This window comes from Amblyomma americanum, chromosome 4 (genome assembly GCF_052857255.1).
Source record: "Amblyomma americanum isolate KBUSLIRL-KWMA chromosome 4, ASM5285725v1, whole genome shotgun sequence".
In the NCBI taxonomy this organism is placed as follows: Eukaryota; Metazoa; Arthropoda; class Arachnida; order Ixodida; family Ixodidae; genus Amblyomma; species Amblyomma americanum.
Window position 1 is genome coordinate 210,057,547 of NC_135500.1, and position 20,567 is coordinate 210,078,113.

The 20,567-nt window shown below is 45.1% G+C and overlaps 1 protein-coding gene across 1 annotated transcript; it reads right to left on the bottom strand.

Annotated features, from left to right (window-relative positions):
• Positions 1–490: 490 nt before the first annotated feature.
• On the bottom strand, positions 491–18,000 carry LOC144129232 (pancreatic triacylglycerol lipase-like). The gene is made up of 7 exons (XM_077663231.1): positions 17,856–18,000; positions 12,578–12,634; positions 9,116–9,363; positions 6,478–6,702; positions 5,110–5,356; positions 3,505–3,708; positions 491–2,183 (listed from the first exon to the last, which is right to left on the bottom strand). Exons 2-7 carry the CDS (start codon positions 12,609–12,611, stop codon positions 1,879–1,881), a joined length of 1,263 nt encoding a protein of 420 aa, XP_077519357.1. The 5' UTR covers positions 12,612–12,634; positions 17,856–18,000; the 3' UTR covers positions 491–1,878.
• Between the last annotated feature and the right edge of the window lie 2,567 nt (positions 18,001–20,567).

Genomic DNA, 20,567 nt, shown 5'->3' on the forward strand with positions numbered 1-20,567 from the left:
GCTTATTTATATGGGAGAAAACTAAAAACCGAAATGCCATTATTTTGTCAGCTGCTATTAGTAATGTAATATAATCACATTTTCAGGATTTTAAGTAAGTAGTTAGTAATCCAGTTTAATTATTTTTAAAACTTATCTTGCATTATATGTTTTTTTTTCTGCGAAATGTTGTCTCATCTGCCGAGATAAAAGATAATTTTTCAATGGAAGCTTCTGAATGCAAAAAGAAAAGTAGCTGCTAGCGCAGCTCAGCCGAAGAGCTGACTTCTAAGATGAGTTTTAAGTCAAAATTTAAACGCATACAAGTAGATTGAACGCGAAAAGAATAAAAGTAAGCGCTAAGGTTTTTTTTTTCTCTTAGGCCAGGAGTGCGCGAAATTTGTATTTATAATATTAAACGAACAACCCAACCATTGACTTCGTAGCCATTTTTACCCATTTTTTCTTCCTGGATTCTTCGCGCTAAGTAAACTAATGGACATAACTTACGGGCCAACTGGTTGGTGTATTTTATTGGTATTGGTATTGGTATTGGCAGGCAATTTATTTATTGCCATTCGCTGACATAAACTATGTGATTTTTATGATGAGGTTAGATAAGCGCACGTATGAGAAATATTTCTACTACACCGAAAGATAGCACGCAACAAGAATAGCATCTTTTGTAGGCGAATATCACAGCAAAGGCAGAGGACTAGCATTTCTTAAATAAAAACAAACACAGGAACGTAGCTGGTAGGAAACAAGAAACGTAGGTCCATTTCTTCACGTACAAGATAGCCAAATTAAGCGAACTTTGTGCAAGAACACGAGAGCTCTTTTATTATTTTAGCGTTTTTTAGATACTTTTTCTTCTATAATGCTTATTTTCCTGCATTAATACTACTGTATAATGGTTGCTGTTCAGCTGTTCAATTATGATGAGGGCTACAAAAGTGAAGCAAAGATGCGACATATATAATACTTGCTGGAGCACTTTCCGTGACATTGCATTCGCGTTCCCGGGAGCTTTCATAATTGAACTCCTTGTTCCTCTGCAAGTGCTCGCACCAAGTTAATGTAACAAACATTACCACGATATAATTAAGATGTATAACCCAACTTTGAACACTGTTCATGTCAGAACCACGACACAGACTTACAGGCATACTCAAAACGCATTCAATGATCACATAATAGGTGAGTTAGTGAAAATATCGCCTGCTTGGTAAAAAATAAAATTTTCAGTGAACTTTCTCCTGTGCGGAGCGAATTCAGGTAAACCTTCGACGGAGTGATATGAGTGTGTTACTGATTCGACACGATATGTCGTAGAGAACGTGTCGTTGTATCAAATTCAATTAAATCAATTCTCCAATTCTTTTCAATGATTGATTCACTTGAATGAAAGATAAACTGAATTGAATTTTCACATTCGTATTCTAATTGATACGAATAAAATGTGCACAGACCCATCGCGGTGGCTCAGAGTTGCAGCGCTCGGCTACTGACCCGAAAGACGTGGGTTCGACCCCGGCCGCGGCGGCGGAATTTCTATGAAGGCGAAATTCTAGAAGCCCGTGTACTGTGCGATGTAAGTGCACGTTAAAGAATCCCGGAGCCCTTAACTACGGCGTCCCTCATAGCCTGAGTCGCTTTGGGACGTTAAACCCTGATAAACCAAACCAGAATGTGCACAGAAACCACTGCATAGAATTCTGCGGCCAAAAGAAAGATACCTTGATGCAACTGGTAAAGGCATACTTGCTGCAAAACGATTTCTGAAGTTTTTTTGCTCACTCATTCTTCAGTGCGAGTCAAGTACGTCACAGAGGCTCGACCGAGTGGCACACGTCCTTAATATCATGGCAGTGGCATGTTAACGAAAGGCCGAGACATTCAGGACCTAGAAGCGAATCGTATCGCCACGGATGCCAGTGACGACAGCAGTAGGACTATGGAAGCGGTTTGCGTAGAGGCCGCTCCAGGGCAATGGGGATACACTGAGGAGATGCTCAGGTAGTGCTTGCCACGCAGCTCGGAGCTGGCGTTGTGGCCCATGACTCCGCAGGCCCCCTGGTCGCAGGGCGTGCACCGGTGGCTCCGATAGGCGCGGTAGTTGTCACACCGCTGAGTAGGGTAGCTGCAGGTGCGGATTGAGTTGGCGTAGTACAGGGTCGCCCGCGAGTGAGAGCAGTCCAAGCCTTTCTTCCGGAACAGGTGAATGAGGAAAATAAAGTAGAAAAAAGAGACACACAATAATCTGTTTTACGACGAATCGATCCTGAACAGGAAGATAATATGGCTAAAGGAAACGTAGTCAAAACTTTGAGCATGCGTAAGCTAATAATATATATTTTATAGGAGCGAGGAGCTATTTGATGATGATCTTGGCCGTAGTCCGCTGTCCTGACTCCTGAGTGTGATTAGCTTCCATTGCTAATCAGCACAAAATGAGCAAATTTGTCGAACAAGTTTCATAATCATAATCAAGTTTCAGAATTTAGCATTAACATCGGCTGGGCTAAATCTGTTTTGCCTTAAATTAGCCTTGTCGTGAACCTTCCGTGGTCACCTCATTCCAACAAATTATCCCCCTTAGCACACCACCTGAAAACCTGCCACCCCCGGAGAGTTTTATGACTGGCTATCATGAAGGTTTTCTTCGGACAGCAGTATGGCAGCTCCGTTCCCTGCGCCTCCCGCAGAAAAACGTTCTATTTAATCGTAATTTTATCTCAGGCAGCATGACTAAAACTTAAAGATCTTGCCATTGTACGCACATTAGATATTTAAGCCAGATTCATTTTCTACGGCCAAATCCTATGAACTCTGCTTTTAGTTACATGATCATGCAGAGGCACGTTGTCTGCCGCATGTGACGTGTTACCCAACAGAAGGCATCAAAGCACCCTACAAGTGCCTCATCATACTAATACAGTAAGGTCCTGAGCAGGGAAACTGTGTGTTCGTGTCATTTTGTGACTTTTAATAGAGTCTAGGCATGGCGCGCTCTGTGCAGCTTCAAAGATTAGCCGGCACTTCATCGGACTAGTCGGATTAGTCAGTGCCACGGTAGGCAGATGGCAGTTGCAATGAATCTTTTCGTTTTAATCGCGCAAACGTTCTCTTCAGCAGAGGACAGTCATATATAGATATCTATTTGAATAATTGTATTAAGACCTGCCATAGTGGGCCCGTTCGCCGCAACCCGGCGGGAAGGTTGCTCCCTGCTTTTTCGTGACACAAATGGACCGAATGAACGTCGGCTTTTCTCGTGATTGAGACCTCTAATGTTCTCGTTCATGATTAAACTACGCGAAAGAACGGGAACAGAGACAAGAAACACATACACACACTGAGATCTCTGCGTGTGTACGTGTTTATTGTCTCTGTCTGCGTTCTTTCGCACAGTTTAATCGTGAACAAGAAGCACCAACTAGCCAGCCAGAAAACCCTTCTTGAATGCTCTCGCACTGATAATGTCGGTGTGGCGAGAGAGAAAAAGACGCCATTGACACTCACGGCCGAAGGGACGACAGCCGGGCTGCTGCCTTCCGCCGTTGGGGTAGAAATCCACGTGGCCCGCGCTCTTCGTCATGCCCAGGCGGCCCCGGACGAAGTTGAAGCCCACGCCCATGCTAGTGTGGATGATGTCTACGAAGTCGGCATGCTCTTTGCGCAAGTAAGCGTCGAAATATTCGAACATCGGGCCCGCCGGATCAAGGCCTGCGTGCGGACGATGAGATATTTCACACAATAGACGACTAACTTTGTCTGCGCAGAAACACAAATGACTTCCGTTAAGACAGTGACTGGCTGCCAGAAGGCATCGTAAAGTAAACCCTAGCCTTGCATGCAGCAAAAAGGAATAAATAGTCCCAAGAGACGTTTTCTTTCTCGCTTTTCATTTAACTACAAAAGAAATCGCATCAGAGAGAGAGAGAGAGAGAGAGAGAGAGAGAGAGAGAGAGAGAGAGAGAGAGAGAGAGAGAGAGAGAGAGAGAGAGAGAGAGAGAGTAGGTGGTGTTCCTATGTTTAAAAAAATAACTGTCACTTGATGAGACTTTCAAGGGCAGCGTAATTTTTCTGGATTTCTGACAGCTGCATTGCCTGAACTGATTCCCTTCGCAACCATCACTGCTTATTAGTGCCTCGCCCACTTAAGTGAATTCCGCTGCCCTTGCAACTGGTTTGGCTGGACATTCACGAGCAACTTCAAGCACACAGCCAGCAGTATTTTTGCCATTTTTGGAGAGTGAATGAAACCGATCAACACCTTGCAGGTCTGCACATGTTCCCCTATCACCGTGGTAGTTGAATAGACGATGTCGTCGGCTGCCCTTGCTTGCTGACTGAGCAGCAAGCAAGTGTAGCTGTTGACAGTATGGCCTGCATGGAAGACCATGCGCGTCTAGGTGACCTTTTGAGCGTGCTAAATATATAATGATAATGAATATGACAATGAATGTGATAAACCAGGCTAAATATGGTGTGTTTTACATGGGTGCTCTGCTGCTTATTGGAAGTCCAAATTGTATATTGTATATTTTTGCATTCTTAAGCGCTGTACGTTCTCTTGACTCCAATTTTCCCCACCTCTCGTCTTCACTCAGTGTTTCAAGTTTGGACCCTGTGCGGTCATCATCAACATCATCATCATCATCATCATCATCATCATCATCATCATCATCGTCGTCGTCGTCGTCATCGTCGTCGTCGTCGTCACCAGCCTGACTACGCCCACTGCAGGGCAAAGGCCTCTCCCATGTCAACCTTGACCTTTGCCAGCTGCGCCGACCGTATGCCCGTAGACTTCCTAATCTCATCTGATCACCTAACTTTCTGCCGCCGTCTGCTACGCTTGCCTTATCTTGGAATCCACTCCGTTACCTTTAAGGACCAGCGGTTATCTTGCCTTCGCATTAAATGCCCTGGCCAAGCCCTTTTCTTCCTCTTGATTTCGACTGGGATGTCATTAAACCGCGTTTGTTCCCTCACCAACTCTGCCCTCCTTACATCTATCATTTTTCTTTCCATGGCTCGTTGCGTTGTCCTTAACTTGAGCTGAACCTTTCTCGCTGTGTGGTACATGAGCGAAAAAGAGAACTCCCAAACTGTGAAGCCCACCTGTTATCCTCCCCACTTTGGTTCCGGTCATGGATTGCACGTCCTGCCCGAAGAAGCCGCCGGCCTGGGCCCCAAGACTGTGGCCGATGTAGTGGACGCGCGAGGGAGTCAGCGTGCCAGCGTCCACCAGTTCCTTGACCAGCTTGGCCGCCAGGCGTGCAACGGTGCGTGTGCTGGCAGCAGCCACGCTGTAGTTCTTGACGCGGGAGGCCGTCGACCAGTCCACGACGACCACCGTGGCCTCCTCCTGCGCTTGGCGGGCATAATGTGGGGAACTTCGTTTGGGAACAGTGCAAGCCGGTTGCACTAAGATACAAACAAGTAGAACAGTGAGTCGGTAGATTTTGCCACGTCGCGAAATTAGTGCGATATACGATTTCTGGAAAGTCCCTGAATAGTTATGAGAGTGAGGAGCCTTCTGAACGTGTCGGTTAGAAAACGTCTGCAGGCCAACTAATTCCATGAGAACTCCAGCGGAACCTCTTTCCTGCAGAATGCATTTCGTTCAACAAAGTTATAAGCAAGCCGACAAGAAACGCACAGTGCATGTTTTTGCTATAGTTCACCTTTATATTTATCCACTGTAATAATATTATCAATAAATAATATTAACAACAATGACAGCTAATAATAATTATAATAATAATAATAATCAATCAATATTTATTTTTCGATGCCCAGGAACAACCCAAAGGTCTTGGTGGTGGCACACCATTCAAACGCACAAAATGTAAATTTACTTCACCACAAAGGAAGACACTCAGGGCACGTAATGCAGCAGTAAAGGCGATATAAAAAAAGACACATAAACTAGGCGTGACAGCAAGCATGAAGCAAAAAAGCGAAAACAAGAAAACAGCGAGAACAGCGGTAAATGAGAACAGCTAGAACAGGCAACAGACATATAAATAACTGATGAAACAATAAACAAAGAGAATGAACACAAGAACGACCGATAACAGCCAAGTATAGCATATAACAAAATACAAACAAGAATAAAGCCAATACTAATATGAACGAATAAGAAACCTCTGAAATACAAGCTAGAAATACAATCATACACAATAAGAAACCTCTGAAATACAAGCTAGAAATACAATCATACACAATAAGAAATGTAATTAGTGAACGCGTTACAGACAATCAGGCCTGAGTACACGGTATTAAAGAAATAATACTAATGAAAACAAGTAGAAGTGATGAACAATAAAAGAGAAAAAATAATAATAACGACCGAGAAGAGAGGCGAAGATAAGGAGAGGATGTGCAGGAGGACAGGAGGAGAGGTGAATGCTGAACCATGTTACGCGCTGCCAGGAGCAGTGTTCAGAACAGCACCACGTACCAAGCACATATATACGTACGTACAAGGGCGAGTATCTCGTCTTTGATGCGCTGCACCCACTGCGCTGTGCCCTTGCTGCGGTAGCCGTGCACCACGAAGTACAGGGTCCGGTCTCTGGCAACGTGTTTGGCCGCGGCCCCGAAGTCCTCGTCGTGGCGCAGCCTCTGCACGGGTTCCCCTGGAGGCGCATCGGTGGGTGCGGCCGCTTCGCCGATGTTGGTGTAGACCAGGAAGTGTGGATCGACGCTCTTGGCAGGGCGGAGACAAACACAACAATATGACAACATTGGCTGGTCGCAAATTTGAAAAAAATTTCAGAGGCACTACTGTCGCAGCCAATGCAGTGACCACGCTCACCCTCCATGTAAACCAATTTTTCTTTTAATGAGATAGCATCAGAGTTCTCATCAGGAGCAAAACCCACCGTCCGATATCACGAAATAAGCCTATTGGTCGAGAGAGGTCACATGACCTTGTGATATCATCACAACCTGCCACCGGCATATGAGAAATATATTTTCCTTTCCTCTCATTAAAATTCATTTCTCTCTCTCTCTAGACAGCATTCGACTTTGCGCCAGGAGCAACTCGTCGCCGACCGGTGTCACAAAATTCGCTGATTGGTCGAGAGAGGTAGGATGTCACAAGGTCAGGTGAACCGAAAGGAAAGGAGGTATGGTATCACAAGGTCACGTATTCCCAAAAGAACATATTACAGAGCAGATGAATTAAGTGCCTGAGTTCAAGAAAGAACGTAAAAAAATAGAAAATCGGCTTCGGGACGTGGTGGGTCCAACCCCCGCTGCCGGCCGGTTTCCCGTCGGTTTTCTCAAAATGGGTACAAGTTATGGTCCGGCCTGGTGCTCGGTTTCCTAAGGTGGCATGGCTTGAAAATGAAGCCTGCGCCTTCAAACCCCGTCGTTATGGGCTTAAATAGATACTCCGAACTCCGCACACCGGAGCGAAGACCTCATTGTAGAGCATCCACCTAGCATTCGGGAGGTGCAAGGCTCGATCCCCAGCGCTACAAAGTATCCACCGGTTTTCTAATGAGTACAAGACTTCCTTCAGCCTGGTGCTTGGCTTTTCTGGGGTGAAATATCTGGGTTGATGGTCGTGGACCAAACCGTTGCGTTGGCGGGTCAGTATAATTATTCCCTCAGCCAGACTTAAATCCGCCTCTCGTGGTAAACCTCACTTGTGGCCCTTTTCTGCGTTCTAAAGGGAGTTGAGATACGTGTAGTATGGAATTCATACATCGTCGCAGTCCAGTGATGGGCTGCTTTGGCTAAGTCTCAAGCAGGTCGCTGCAGTGATGCAGGTCGCTCCCCATGTTAGGTCAAGCAAGTCGCTACCCTCACTGACTAACGTCATCAGGGATAGGGGCGTCCCTGTGTAACCCTATTTCTTGGATCCCTCGGGAGCGCTGCTTGGATCTGTCCTCACTCTACCTCCGGGAGACCAGGGCCATCTCCAGGAAACGCTGAGGCCTGCAGGCGTTTCAGTACGCTAATAGAGTGAGGGCAAAGTGAAAGCAGAATTGGTACTTCCACCCTTTGCAACAGCACCCATTGAGCGTCCGTTAGTAGTACCGCCGTGAAGCCCACACTCGCGCTTCCGGTACGTTGGCGGTAGGTTCTGGCTTCATCAACCAGGGCTGGTGGCAAAGCCAAGACGCTTAAAAAGTTGGCAGAATCGGGCCCTCACTTGAAGCGCGGCAGAAGAGACTATATACCCGAAGACGAGGGGGCTGCGGCGTCTGGCAAGCGTGCGCAGCTCGGAAGCGCACTACGAGGGTTGCATCCCTGCCTATCCAAAGCACGTGAGTTGGATCGACACGTGACCGATGAGGTGGCAGTCGTGGACCCGTCCGCTAAGCTCGCTGGGAGGGCTTTCGGACCCGAAGATGACCTGACCTAAACAGGTACAAGAGCACTCTGGTGTTGTAGTCCGCCCTTGTATGAGACTCGCTCAGACTTGGGCAGTGGTCTGACACTGTCCTACTCCGTGTACTTGTGGGGGGAACTTTTTGGCAGACCGAAAATTTTTTTCACCCTCCCTAGATAGAAAATCCATCCGCGAAGGACCAATCCGCCTGATGCGATAAGACCCATTGTGGTCCTTTTTTTTTTCATTGAGGAGGTTAGAGGTGACCAAAGTCCCTTTTCCAAGCATTTAACCCCAGAAGGATATTTTGCAGGAGGCCTGGGCAAATCTTGCACCCATTAAAAAAAAAACGGGGGGTACCCGGCGGCAGTGGGGACCAAACCCAGCCCCTCCCGAATGCGAGGCGAATGCTACCCGGCATGACCCCTTATTCCGCCAAGTTGGCTGCCGGTAGGGCAAGGGGCCATGCTGAGAGGCTTCCTGAAGAAACCAATGTGTATATGCATATGCAGGCACCGTCACAGCATTGCGGATACCTGCTGCTGCAACTAGCAGTTCGAATACGGAGACTGATGGACTGACTATTGCAGGGAAACAAGCACAGAAGTTGCAACAGGAGCTGCGACAATTTTTTTTAGTCTTGTGCACAATCGTAGACACCGTTCTGCAAAAAGATAAATAAAAAGCACAAAGCCTAAATTTACTCATAAGCTTTGATACGGCAGATAAATATATTTCATTAACCGATTCCGATGTTTTCGCCCATGCCAGTACCTGGGGAGGACGGGGCCTAAGATGCGCCAGGTTCCGGGAGACGTCAAAAATGCCTGGCAATCCTGCGATTTTAATAACTGACGACAGGCCGTCGCTGTGCGCCAAAGCGCCTTCCTGAAAGCGCCTGAACGCTTTCTCCACATCTTCGACGTCCGGGCCGCTCAGTTCCGCGTACTCGTCTTCGTCCTCAAAGTCGGCGAATAAAGGAGACGAAAGGGGCTTGGCGAAGGCCAACATCACACCGCTTCCTGCACAGAGAAATTAGAAAAATAATTGGTGTTGATCCACATCATCATGCAAAGGCTGTTAACGCTAGTAGTCACAACGAAGCCAAAGCACACATAGAGAAAAGACTTCAAATCAGGTCGAACTAAGATCTTAAAGTATTCCTCCGCCAGGAGGACCATGACCAGCTATTCAGCGCCTACCACACTCACCACTGGGGATAAAGAGGTTTAGGATGATTAGGGAATTGTAGAGCGGGACAGGAGAAAAAAAGATTATACACGGCGTATTCTCGTTTCATCATTTAAATCTTACCACGTACGGAAGCGCTCGGACAGCCCGTGAAGACCATTGTAGAAACCGTTCATTCATGCTCTGCCGACCGAGCTCACGGAAGGGCTCGGAGATGGGCTATCCTACGTAGGCACTTAAAACATCTCCCTCGTTCTGTCCGTGAAAAGGAAAGTGCTGGTCAGTATACGGGGATCGGGTATGTAATTGGATTATTATTTTCATGTTCTTACGAACCCTTCGAACTCTGAACAGCGACACCAGAAAATGCCATGGTTTTCGCAAAAAAACAAAAGAACCACTCAAAGTTCAGAATTGCACCTGGGCTATCAGATGCTGAGCTGGGCTAGTGAGTACAGTATGAGAAGCCAAACAGCGCGGATGGAGAAAAAATATATAGAAATTGAAAGAAAAAATATATAGAAATAACAAAAAAAAATGGGAGGACGCTTAAGCTTCGTCGTTAAGAGTGAGACGCGACAGCGTGTCGTAGCGTTGCCGAGGAGTACACGGAACGCCATCGCCCGTTCGGCGCAACGCGTGGCCCGTTGGGCAATTTAAGGAAAGGAAGCCTGTCTCACATATCTCGGCGGACACCTGAACCGGGCCGTAAGGGAAGGAAAATGAAATTAACAATTGCTTTTAAGGAAAGGAAATGACGCCTGTCTCACATTTCTCGCTGGACTCCCGGATCGCGCCGTAAGGGAAGGAAAAATCGATCAATCAATTAATCACTCAATCACTCAATTAATTAATCATCAATCGATCAATAGATCAATCGACCAATCGATCGATCAATCAATCAATCAATCAATCAATCAATGAATCAATCAATCAATCAATCCATCCATCCATCCATCAACCCATCAATCCATCAATCAATCAATCCTTAACGCTCTCGCGTTAAAAGCCCTTCCCTTACGGCGTGGTTCAGCCGTCCACAAGAGATGCGCTATTTTTCGCTCACGGCCAAAGACGCCGACGCCGACGACACTGGCTTTTCTGCGACACGAGCTCCTTAACGCTGTCGCGTTAAAAAGTATAACGCAAGCTCTGCCCATGTTATCTTATTCATCACAACTCGACATACCCCGCCTATAGTGACGCTGTTTTGCTGTGCCTGAGAATAACGCTTTGCTGCAGGAGTCCAGAATAACTACGACCAACTGCGGGCACCCAGGGATTTTTCTTTTTGATACGCACCAAAAGTTCTTAGCATCAACTCAGCTCGCGAAAAGAACGAAAGGTTCATGTTTGCGCTGTCACCTGAAAGTACAACTGAAACATGAGTCGGTACAAGGCCGCCCTCATTGACGTCAAAATGATGACGAACACACTCTGCCGCACTGAGTGTCACAAAACATGACCTGTGTGCACGCGCTATGAACACGTTCATAGAACAGCGGTGGTAAACACAGTATCCGGCTACAAACAAAAGTAGTTACAGCGTCTTCAGCGCATGGAAGGTTTTTGATTACACACGTACACCTGACTAAGTAAAGTGGAGTATATTAAACAAGGATTAGAGGAATGTTTACAATGTTTACATAACAACATGCACGCGTTGCAACGTTTTATACTCATGCTCGTTACCCGACTCTCAGAGTCTCATTTAATTATATTGCTGTCAAAGGTGAGGCGTCAAATTTATAGTTTGCATCTTGCTTTTTTTCGGTACAATATGCGCATGGCGTTAGTAACCCTAGAAACCTATCTACTTTTCGACAGCATGCTTTAAAAATTTTAATATCACCTAACTTCGGCGCCTTAGTTTTGGATTTGACTTCTGCGGAGAGAGATCTCGGTAACTCATTAAAAATACGTGCTCTTAGGACTATAGAATAAACATGTACAGAACGTTCGCGCTACCTCATGCCACATTTACCGAACAATATGGCGACCCGCTGCTACGAGCGCTTCTCGAAAAGGTCTGTACGCGTTACGTCATACGTGATCGGATATCGTGCAGGACACTTGCAGCGTGGTTGCACCCACAAGAAGTGGCGTGGAAAATGCTGGGGAGTTTGGCTCACGAGCTGAATTCAGAGATCCGCAGCCCCAAGCTCCACTTGCTAACGCGTACTGTCTCCCATAGAGCATCTAGACAATCGTGAGGTCCGCACATGCGCAAGAAGAAAAGGAACAATTCATTTCGCACTCGCCAACGAAATTTATTTTTTACGTCTGCGTTGAACTTGAACAGGCATGAAATAAAAGGTGCATCTAACAAAAAGTGATCAATCAATTAATTAATTAATTAATAATGTCCTATGACTACTGTACGAGAAAGGGGGAAAGCAGTTCTGTTTCGGATAATAAGCAGTATGCTGCCGTTCCAAAATAAAAAAACCGTTCAAGGCTCTCGTATAAAGTGCATGCTTTGGTATTCAGTCGACCTGTACGGGTTCCGGCGACACACTACGGAGAGAAAGAACCGTTTAAGCTGTCATTATGAGTTACATCGACGCATATATAACTCAAGGTAAAGAAGTTGTAAACTCTGCCTGCTCATCGATGCCACGGCTTAAGACCCGTTCACATGCAGCACCCCAAATACAGCTTAGAGAGAGGAACTACTATTGAAACAAACACTTCAGACAGAATTCGGCCAAGAACAATGGCCGAGAAAGTGATTGAATCGGAAAACAAGTTTTCTCTGAGGGTGCAATAGCGAGGATTTACAACGTCTTATCTAGTACGAGTCGACTCTGGGCAAAACTGGAATGGAGGAGCCGACTTTGCAAAACCTTCTGCGCACATGTCCGTTCATTTTTACTTATCTTATCCCAGACAACTGTACTGTATTCCTGCTCTCTATTCTCTCTCTCTCTGACTCTGTCTTCGCGTACTCTCACATAATGCACCAGTATTTCCGCCGCAATTCTCCGTGGACATCCTTCCACTAATTTTGTGCTGTTCATCCGACGCAAGCACCGTTTAACATACCAAGCAGCGCGCATAGAAGTGCAGGCGGCCTCATAACGTTGTCAGGTGCAGTTCAGTCTGAAACGAGAAAAAAAGCGGAAGGAAGGCAAAGAACTGTGAGCAAAGAGCTTAGAAACATCGCAGGCGAAGCGCTTGAGCTTGGAGGCACGAACATTTTTTCCCCCTCCAATCACAGTACTACCCCTTGCAAGATGCCTTGAAGAATGACAACGCCTCATACCTGTGCTACATATGCACAGAACAATACAGCAAATGCTTAATGCCTTGTGTTCCTTAAAACCGTTATTTTCAGAGTTGGTGCTACACGTTAGGATTTTATGTCAATATACGTGCTTCGCAATGACGACAACACTTGCAAGTCAGTCAGAAATTTTATGTGATTATAAACAGTGCTAATTACAGCAAAATACCGGCAATGTTGTTCAAATGTAATATTTATTTATTTATTTGCAATACCATAAGGGCTCTCGTGCGAGGGTATTACATAGGGAGGGAGGGGGAGGGGCGATACAAGCATATAAATAAAAATACGGCACAGGCACTTTAAACAAAGCAAATAATGCATGCAATAACGAATATTAAATGTCATGTGGTAGAAGTGTATAATCTGTTCCTTTCTTTATCACAATGGCTACGCCACCCCCAATTTCGTGCGAATCAGGTATCACGTCTTTATCAGGAATGTTATCATGCAGCCAGATTTCAGTGAGCACTGCAACGTCCGGCTCGTACGCAAAAATAAGACTTTCTAGATCCACAGTTTTATTCAGAATACTGCGAGGATTCATATTCAAAAGACGAAATTCCTTTTTAACTGTATCAGTGCGGCTTGGTTTTCGATTTACACGACCGTCATTCCTTCTGAAGTTGCATCGAGGCTGTCATCTTCAACCAAGTGGAACTAATTTACCTAGTGCTTCATCCCACCGGAACAGCTTACCATTTATTTTAATTTTGTCGAACGAAAGCGTGACTTTGTCTTCCTTGGTTCTGTTTTCAGCAGTAGCAATCCAGAGTTTTTTTTTCGGATTGACTGTACCTTGACTGTACTGTATCGGTAAAAATGACGCCGTTCACATCGACAGTGTTGTAGAGGTGCCTCATCTCACTGAGAGTTGCGGATATAAACCATCTGCTGCTCAACAGGAAGTTGTTACCAGCAAAGTTACATGCTTTTCTGCGTGTGGGATGGGGACGAAAGTACGAATTTCTCGGGCGAATGATTTGCAGAGAACTCGGTAAGTTGTGAATGGCAGTAAGTTTAATGCCATTAAATTCGCACATGTGGCACCACGCGAATGGCACTAAAACTTACGGCAGTACGCACATTTACTGGCACTAAATGTCCCCGTGTGCAACGGGTATGAAATTCTTGAACCAGATACTTTTGCAGGATCATTTGCTTTGCCAGCTAACTGTGACATACAGTTGCGTAAGCGCTAAAATTTCGCGCGTGGTCTTTCAATGTCAAACCTATTGTCAATGAGTGATGCGCCAAGGTTGCAAGGAGGAAAAAAGGGTGTTTAAAGACTGCCAAGTGCAAGCTCACAATAGTTGATTCTTCAAGAGACTCACCGAAACGGGAAACTGTTGCCGCGCACAAAAGGTAAAGCATTTGCGGTACGTACGCTTTGTGCGCAGCCTCACCGCAGCGACTGAATGATTCATCCTTAGAGGAAAAAAAGCACTGCTTTAAAATGGTTACGCACAACAGGGATCAAACTTCTCGCGGCCAACGTACAGTGTGCAAACACCATGGCTATAGGTTACGCTGCAGATTACGTGCTGTAGGTTATGGGCTATAGGTTACGTGGTTAGGTGATATAGGTTACGTAACAATGCCGGGGAAATGGCTCTCCCATTGACTTCCAGTCAACCTTGTCCTGCGCTAACAGCTTGTGAATGATAAAAACGATCTTCGTCGTTAGTATGAATTGGTGACGACTGCGAAAGAGATCCGTGTAGCAACGGTATCATTCTAGCGGGCCTCGTTATCCGGACAAATGTGCAGCAACGCGGCTACTTCTTTTATAGTTATCGCAGCTTGACCAGTTAATTTTTCAACTTTGCTGCTGGAAAATACTCTCCTGCCATCTTATTAAAATTTTTTATCATGAAAAACTTCGAATTGCTAATTGCGCTATCTGTGCGGCTAGTTTTTTGCAATTTCTTCGCAGTGCACGTTCTTGCTGTCTGGCAATGATTTTACATCTGACATGTTATCATCGTTTTTAGCTTCTTAGCCATGACGTCAGCTGTGTGCGTTGGCGTACCTTGTACCAGAGTCTTTCTATGCTTGAAGTTCTGAGCTGCCCATGTGGCATTATTTTACTTTTTTAATGGTCATCCGAAGGAGCTTGCTTCCGACCTTTCAGTGTCTCATTGTGAAACCCGCATGCACCGTTCTGCACCGTTGCACCGTTCTGATATTCTTTTGCTTCTAAGTCTTTCCCGTATTTCCTGCCATTATGCATGCAAGTGTTTGATACTGTTTAGTTGCAATGTACAGCGGGCTTATGCAGTTTCGTGCGGTTTTTTATACATTTTCTTTTTATCATTGTCATCCACTCCAATGCCGAAAAAGGTTCCTTATATGCAATATATTTACAACGAATAAAGGAATAAATAAAATGCCAAACACCGGCGCTCTTTGCCTCCGTAATATGGAAGCCATCTCTCGATAGCTGGGCACACGCTCCGGCCAAGGTATCGAAGAGCATGTGCTTTCGCCGCAGCACACATGGTCCTCCTGTATGACGTCAGTCGGGTAGAATGCTCATGCGTATTTATCTAGGTGGTGTTGGTTCAAACGCCAGAACGATGGGACCTGTACGTCTACTGTGTTCGCCTCACAGTTGTGTCGTGGCATACTTGTAATATTTATTTATTTTAAGGAGTCTTCGCATAATACTAACCTCAGGCGCAGCAACTTCGTTCTTTATTTTCGTTTTTTTGTTCTGTGCTCATAATCAACGAGAAAAGTCGTTGCATTCTGAATATGTACTGCGGATGTGCAAAAATAGCATATCTATTCATATATTACGCATTCAGGTTGGGTGCTGGCTTTTGTGGCTGCAGGCAAAGTGGGCGAGATTATATATAAGCCTATTGCTGCCTATCTGAGACAGTTGTTCATTTTGATCATCATGTTTCGTCAGCTGGTCGTGCCTATGTTTGATAGTCTCAAACCGCCTGTGACACACGACGCGGTTCTACATGATCCGTGCTGCAATATACAGTATGCGGTCATTGTCATTCCATAAAAACCTTCATATATGCTTATTACGCATAGCAAACGTGTCATTCCAGGTTCAATATGTGGCCAGATACATATGAAGTATGCATGCCGTTAATTATAATTTCTCTCCTCAAATCAGAAAGAAGTGGAAATTTAGTGCTTATTCAGACAAGATGCGCGCCCAAAGTCCTAATTATTCAACCCAATTATGACTGCACTCACTAAATTCATCATCTCGCTCGCATTTGCAGGCATTTCTGCTAACGCTGCATTAAATACGAAGATCAAGTGCTCGGACCCCAGTAATATTGAATCAAGTATGTGACTGTACCGTCGTCATATAGCTGTGGTTCACCAAATTCACTTAAACAATCGTCGTCTCGAATAAGCACGATTCCAGCTGGTTTGCGGCTATAAGTGATTTTACAATCACTGTTTATATTGCGGGGTCAGCAAAAAAGTGCAAGTTATTAAGTGAAAGGCTACAGATGTAGGTGACAAGTCGCACCACTACTTAAAACGCTACTTTTTCTTGCTTGTTGACGCAAACGCATTTCGGACTCTCAAATGAGCGTTACTGGCAACAGTGAAGGTCTTATAATGGAGGCCTTGTTCAGTTATGTTTTCGGGTGGTAAAGCAGTGCAATACGAATAAACTCTAAGAAACCTAAGGACGGGACAAAACGAACAGAGCGACCTGTCCACACTACAGACCAAGTGCAGTCCTTCCACAGCCTATATATAGATATTTTTCTACAACGATGAAACGTATGAATTCGGAGCAATTGCGTTTTATTTTTCCCTCAATTTTCGGTTTCTTCGAAATTTCCATGCAACCCATCTTCCTCACAAAGTCGACACAAATCGTGAACGATTGCTTTTGTCCCAAAACTGGAAGTTGTAAGGGGCAAGAAATATTAGACGGAGCATATCACGACTATGAAATCGACGCTTAAATCCCGAATAAGGATGTGAAAAGCACGTTTTTTTTTAATGTCCTAGTGTAGTTTTCTCCTGAAGGAATGATTTTCCTTTTTTTTTAAATTCAGAGCAGTTGTAAATGTAACATTCCTTCTTGAGTGCTGGCTAAGTGTTCCCATTTATATTGGTCGTACGTGTGTTTACACTTGCAGCCTTTGTCAAAACTTTGGAAACCAAGCGACTAGCTTTTGAGCCACGCTGTACACGTGTGGCTCGTTGTGCATCTGCAGCTTTCTAAATCTACTGCAGATAAGGAACTCATGACCTCATTCCTCCGAAATTTAGAACTTTGGGACAGCACGACTTAGAAGCGAACCCCTTAGCTAGACTCCTTACTTTTGATAAAGTCTACACAGCGCTTCATCAAAGCAGGAATCGGACTAATAGATGAGATTATAAGCGTGGGCACAATGCTCGCTAAAACACGCATGGCCACGCCAGCGAAATAAGCGATGGTGCTCCAGAAACAAAAGCTCAATTACACATATATGGGTTGTAAGTGCCGTTGCCGTTCCTTCGTCACCGTTTTCTGGCGAGTGACTGAATGTAGATAACTAACTTGCTACCAGAATTAAAAGCGTCCCTTGTGAAACATCTGCAATCACGCAAAATTCAGCTTCACCATCTCGTTTTGCCAATGAGCTCGTTTCACAGAGTGGTTAGGGCAATTCGGAGATCACTACAGGTACGGACTTTACTCTAAAAATTAGCTTTGTATAGACAACGCTCGCTGTATTCTCATTCAATTTATTGTTCATTGCGTAGTTATGAGGCTCTCGCCGACCGGATTACCAGTTATGGAGCGAAATCAATAAATACTTGAACGGCTGTACACGGTGCGCCGACGGTAAAACAGTTATTGATAAAAGAAATCGAAGCGCTTCCTTTATTAATAAACCACAGCCGAAAAAAAGTGTAGACAGCTGCTCCCTGCCGCTCCTTTCGTTTATGTTAACGTCCTTTGAGCGTTATCATTTGTGAACAAACATTCTCACCCGACAGCTATCTCAACGCCCATTCATTACGCTTAAGTCTCTCAAAGCAGATAAGAAAACTCACTTGCAAGGAAAGAAGCGTCCCACCAAGAAACTAGGTTTTTCTCTCCAACATCGCAGGCTGCGGCGAGACTTGGCTGCAGACTACCTTCCCTGATATCGCGGCACAGGCATCAGGGCCGGCGCCGAGCTATCGCTATACAACCCGACCACACATGTTAGGCTCTGAGTCGGGTTATCGACGCTTATCTACCACTTTGGCACGAGCGTACTTATTGTGCAGGGAATGCGGGCGGCGCAATCTATATATCTTTGACGTTCTGGGAACAGGCACTTCGCATATACATATATAGTTCCTGAACAAGGTATGCTAGTGGGTCGAGTACCAAACTTCCTCCGTGGCATCAATGTGTAGCGTGTGCTTGCCAGATGGCCTGTCGAAATCACATGTGCGCGCTGTCACGCTGATATTTTCAGGGGCTAGTTTATCTGTACCGCCTCTGGGTTCAGCTCCTGAGTGCGAACTAAAAAAATCCGAACCGATTAAAACATGTAAAGTTCGTTCTCTCTCACTTCCTGGGATCTCTGTACAGACAATATCCGTTCTGAGAAACTAGGGAACCAATTACATAAAGGCACGCTTTCTGGCTTTGCATCTGAGCCGGGTGTCGAGCAATTGTCAATCGTTGTCATGATTAAAAAACTATCTTGATCCGGAAGCTGTAAAACTTTCTCGGTTTCCCACTGGCATTAAAACTTACGTTCATAGTTTAGATCTAACGCCAAACTTAAGTTACGGAAGTGCTTGCAGTGACACTTGTATAGCCCCGGCTAGAGGCGCTGCATTTGTGGACGCTACCTGAACGCTATCAAATCCTCATATACAAGACGCAATCTCAACAGATGCATGCGCAGAAAAATTGCCCTGAAATCTGAAACACCTTGGAACCATCTCAAACCAGGCATGCGAAATGAACGCTGTGAATCGTTTTTAATGCACGAATGTTTTAACGGTAGTAGTAGTAAGTGGTTTATTAAACATAATAATAAAAAAGGAAGGAAAAGATTCTTGCTAGCCCCGGCATCTGCCGTCGATACTGAAGCACCTGAGCTGGGGCAACGGAAATAAAGGATAGCAGGCATAATGGAGAAATGAAATGAAAGAGGTGAGGGATAGATAGAAAGCATAGGGCGGGGAGATATCGCAGGTACCGTTTTCAACAGCCGCATTTTAACGGTCACATTTGCACTTCTATTTGCCCGCAGATTTTTGCCCGTCTTCGTCCGTTTAGGTGTAGCCGCAATGCCGCTGAGGCCGCTTACGGCGACGCGAGCAGTCAGTGCTGCTGCTTCCATGCACGCCATTGAGGGGCTCTGCTCATGTAATAGTTAGTTTGCAATTAGTGCGACAAGAATAACAATAGCGTTGCAGAAATTAGCACTAATATCGTTTGCAGCGAAGGCCAAGGAGGAAGCAAAGATATATGTATCAGACACCGTACGAGAGAGCAGTTTTATCCACTTATGAATTCTCATTACCAAAAGATGACCAAAGATAGTCCGCTGTAAACGAGGCAGTTTTTATCCTTTTGGAGCGCGCAGAGCTTTGTTGTTTGTGATGCATTCTCTGTGCGTTCGTGTACACGTTCGTAGCCTCTCACGCGCGTGCCCTTCGCACATGCTTGTATATACGTCCCCGTTTTGTTCTCTTTGTGTGGTAGTTTTTGTGTCTGGTTGGCTCGCCCAGTGCATAAAATATATATAAATATATATAGTTCTTCCAAAGCTAGCGTTCTTGTTCCGTGCATACGCCAGATTGAGGTCACCTGAAACGCGTGAGACCATTTAAAAGTAAATGAAATTAAAAACAGACATTGATAACAGATGGTGCGGTTCAGGTGCCCAACGATATATATATATATATATGAGACAGATACTGCGCCATTTCCTTTCCTTCAAAACCAATTATTATTATTATTATTATTATTATTATTATTATTATTATTATTATTATTATTATTATTATTATTATTATTATTATTATTATTATTATATTATCATAGATAACTGGCAAGGATTTTAAATAAGCATGTCGCGCACGCTACGTCATCGCAGCTGCCACGTGGGTGCTCACAAGTGACGTAACGAAAACCGGGCATAAAGGTTTCTTTAGCGACCACCTTCCTTGTGTTGTTTGAGCACGGATGAGACCAAAATATTAAACATCACGCACGCGTTCCCGCAGTTGGGTAATCTAGGCACCGGGTGAATTAGACCATTTTTTTTTATGGACACTTTGCTCTGCGTTTTACGGTAACTCTGATGTGACTCCGGTCTGTTTGCTGGTACAGCTGTCCGGTATGACTCCTGCTTGTGGTTTGTTTGCTCGTTTTGCAAGCACGATTGCTTTAAAAATTCTAAAAATGTGCTGATTTGTTTACATAACGACCGCTTACAGCAGGACCGAGTCAAAAGAAGCATAATTGCTAACCTGAAAGCACTGTTGAGGCAGCAGGGACATATGTACTTTCTACTTTGATAGTAGTAACAGTGGTACCTGGCGAAAATAGCGGCGATATCTGCCTGAAGCCTCGGTGAGTAAAGCCTCCATTCTCGAGAAGCCCCACCCATCAGCCACCTCTCCACCCCTCCCCTCTGACAGAGGGACGCCCACCCACCCACTTACACCATCAAACCTCCCTCCACCACATTCCCATCCACCCTCGCCCTCCAGGAGTGCCATCGGCCTACTTCCATCTTCAACAAGGCCTGCGCC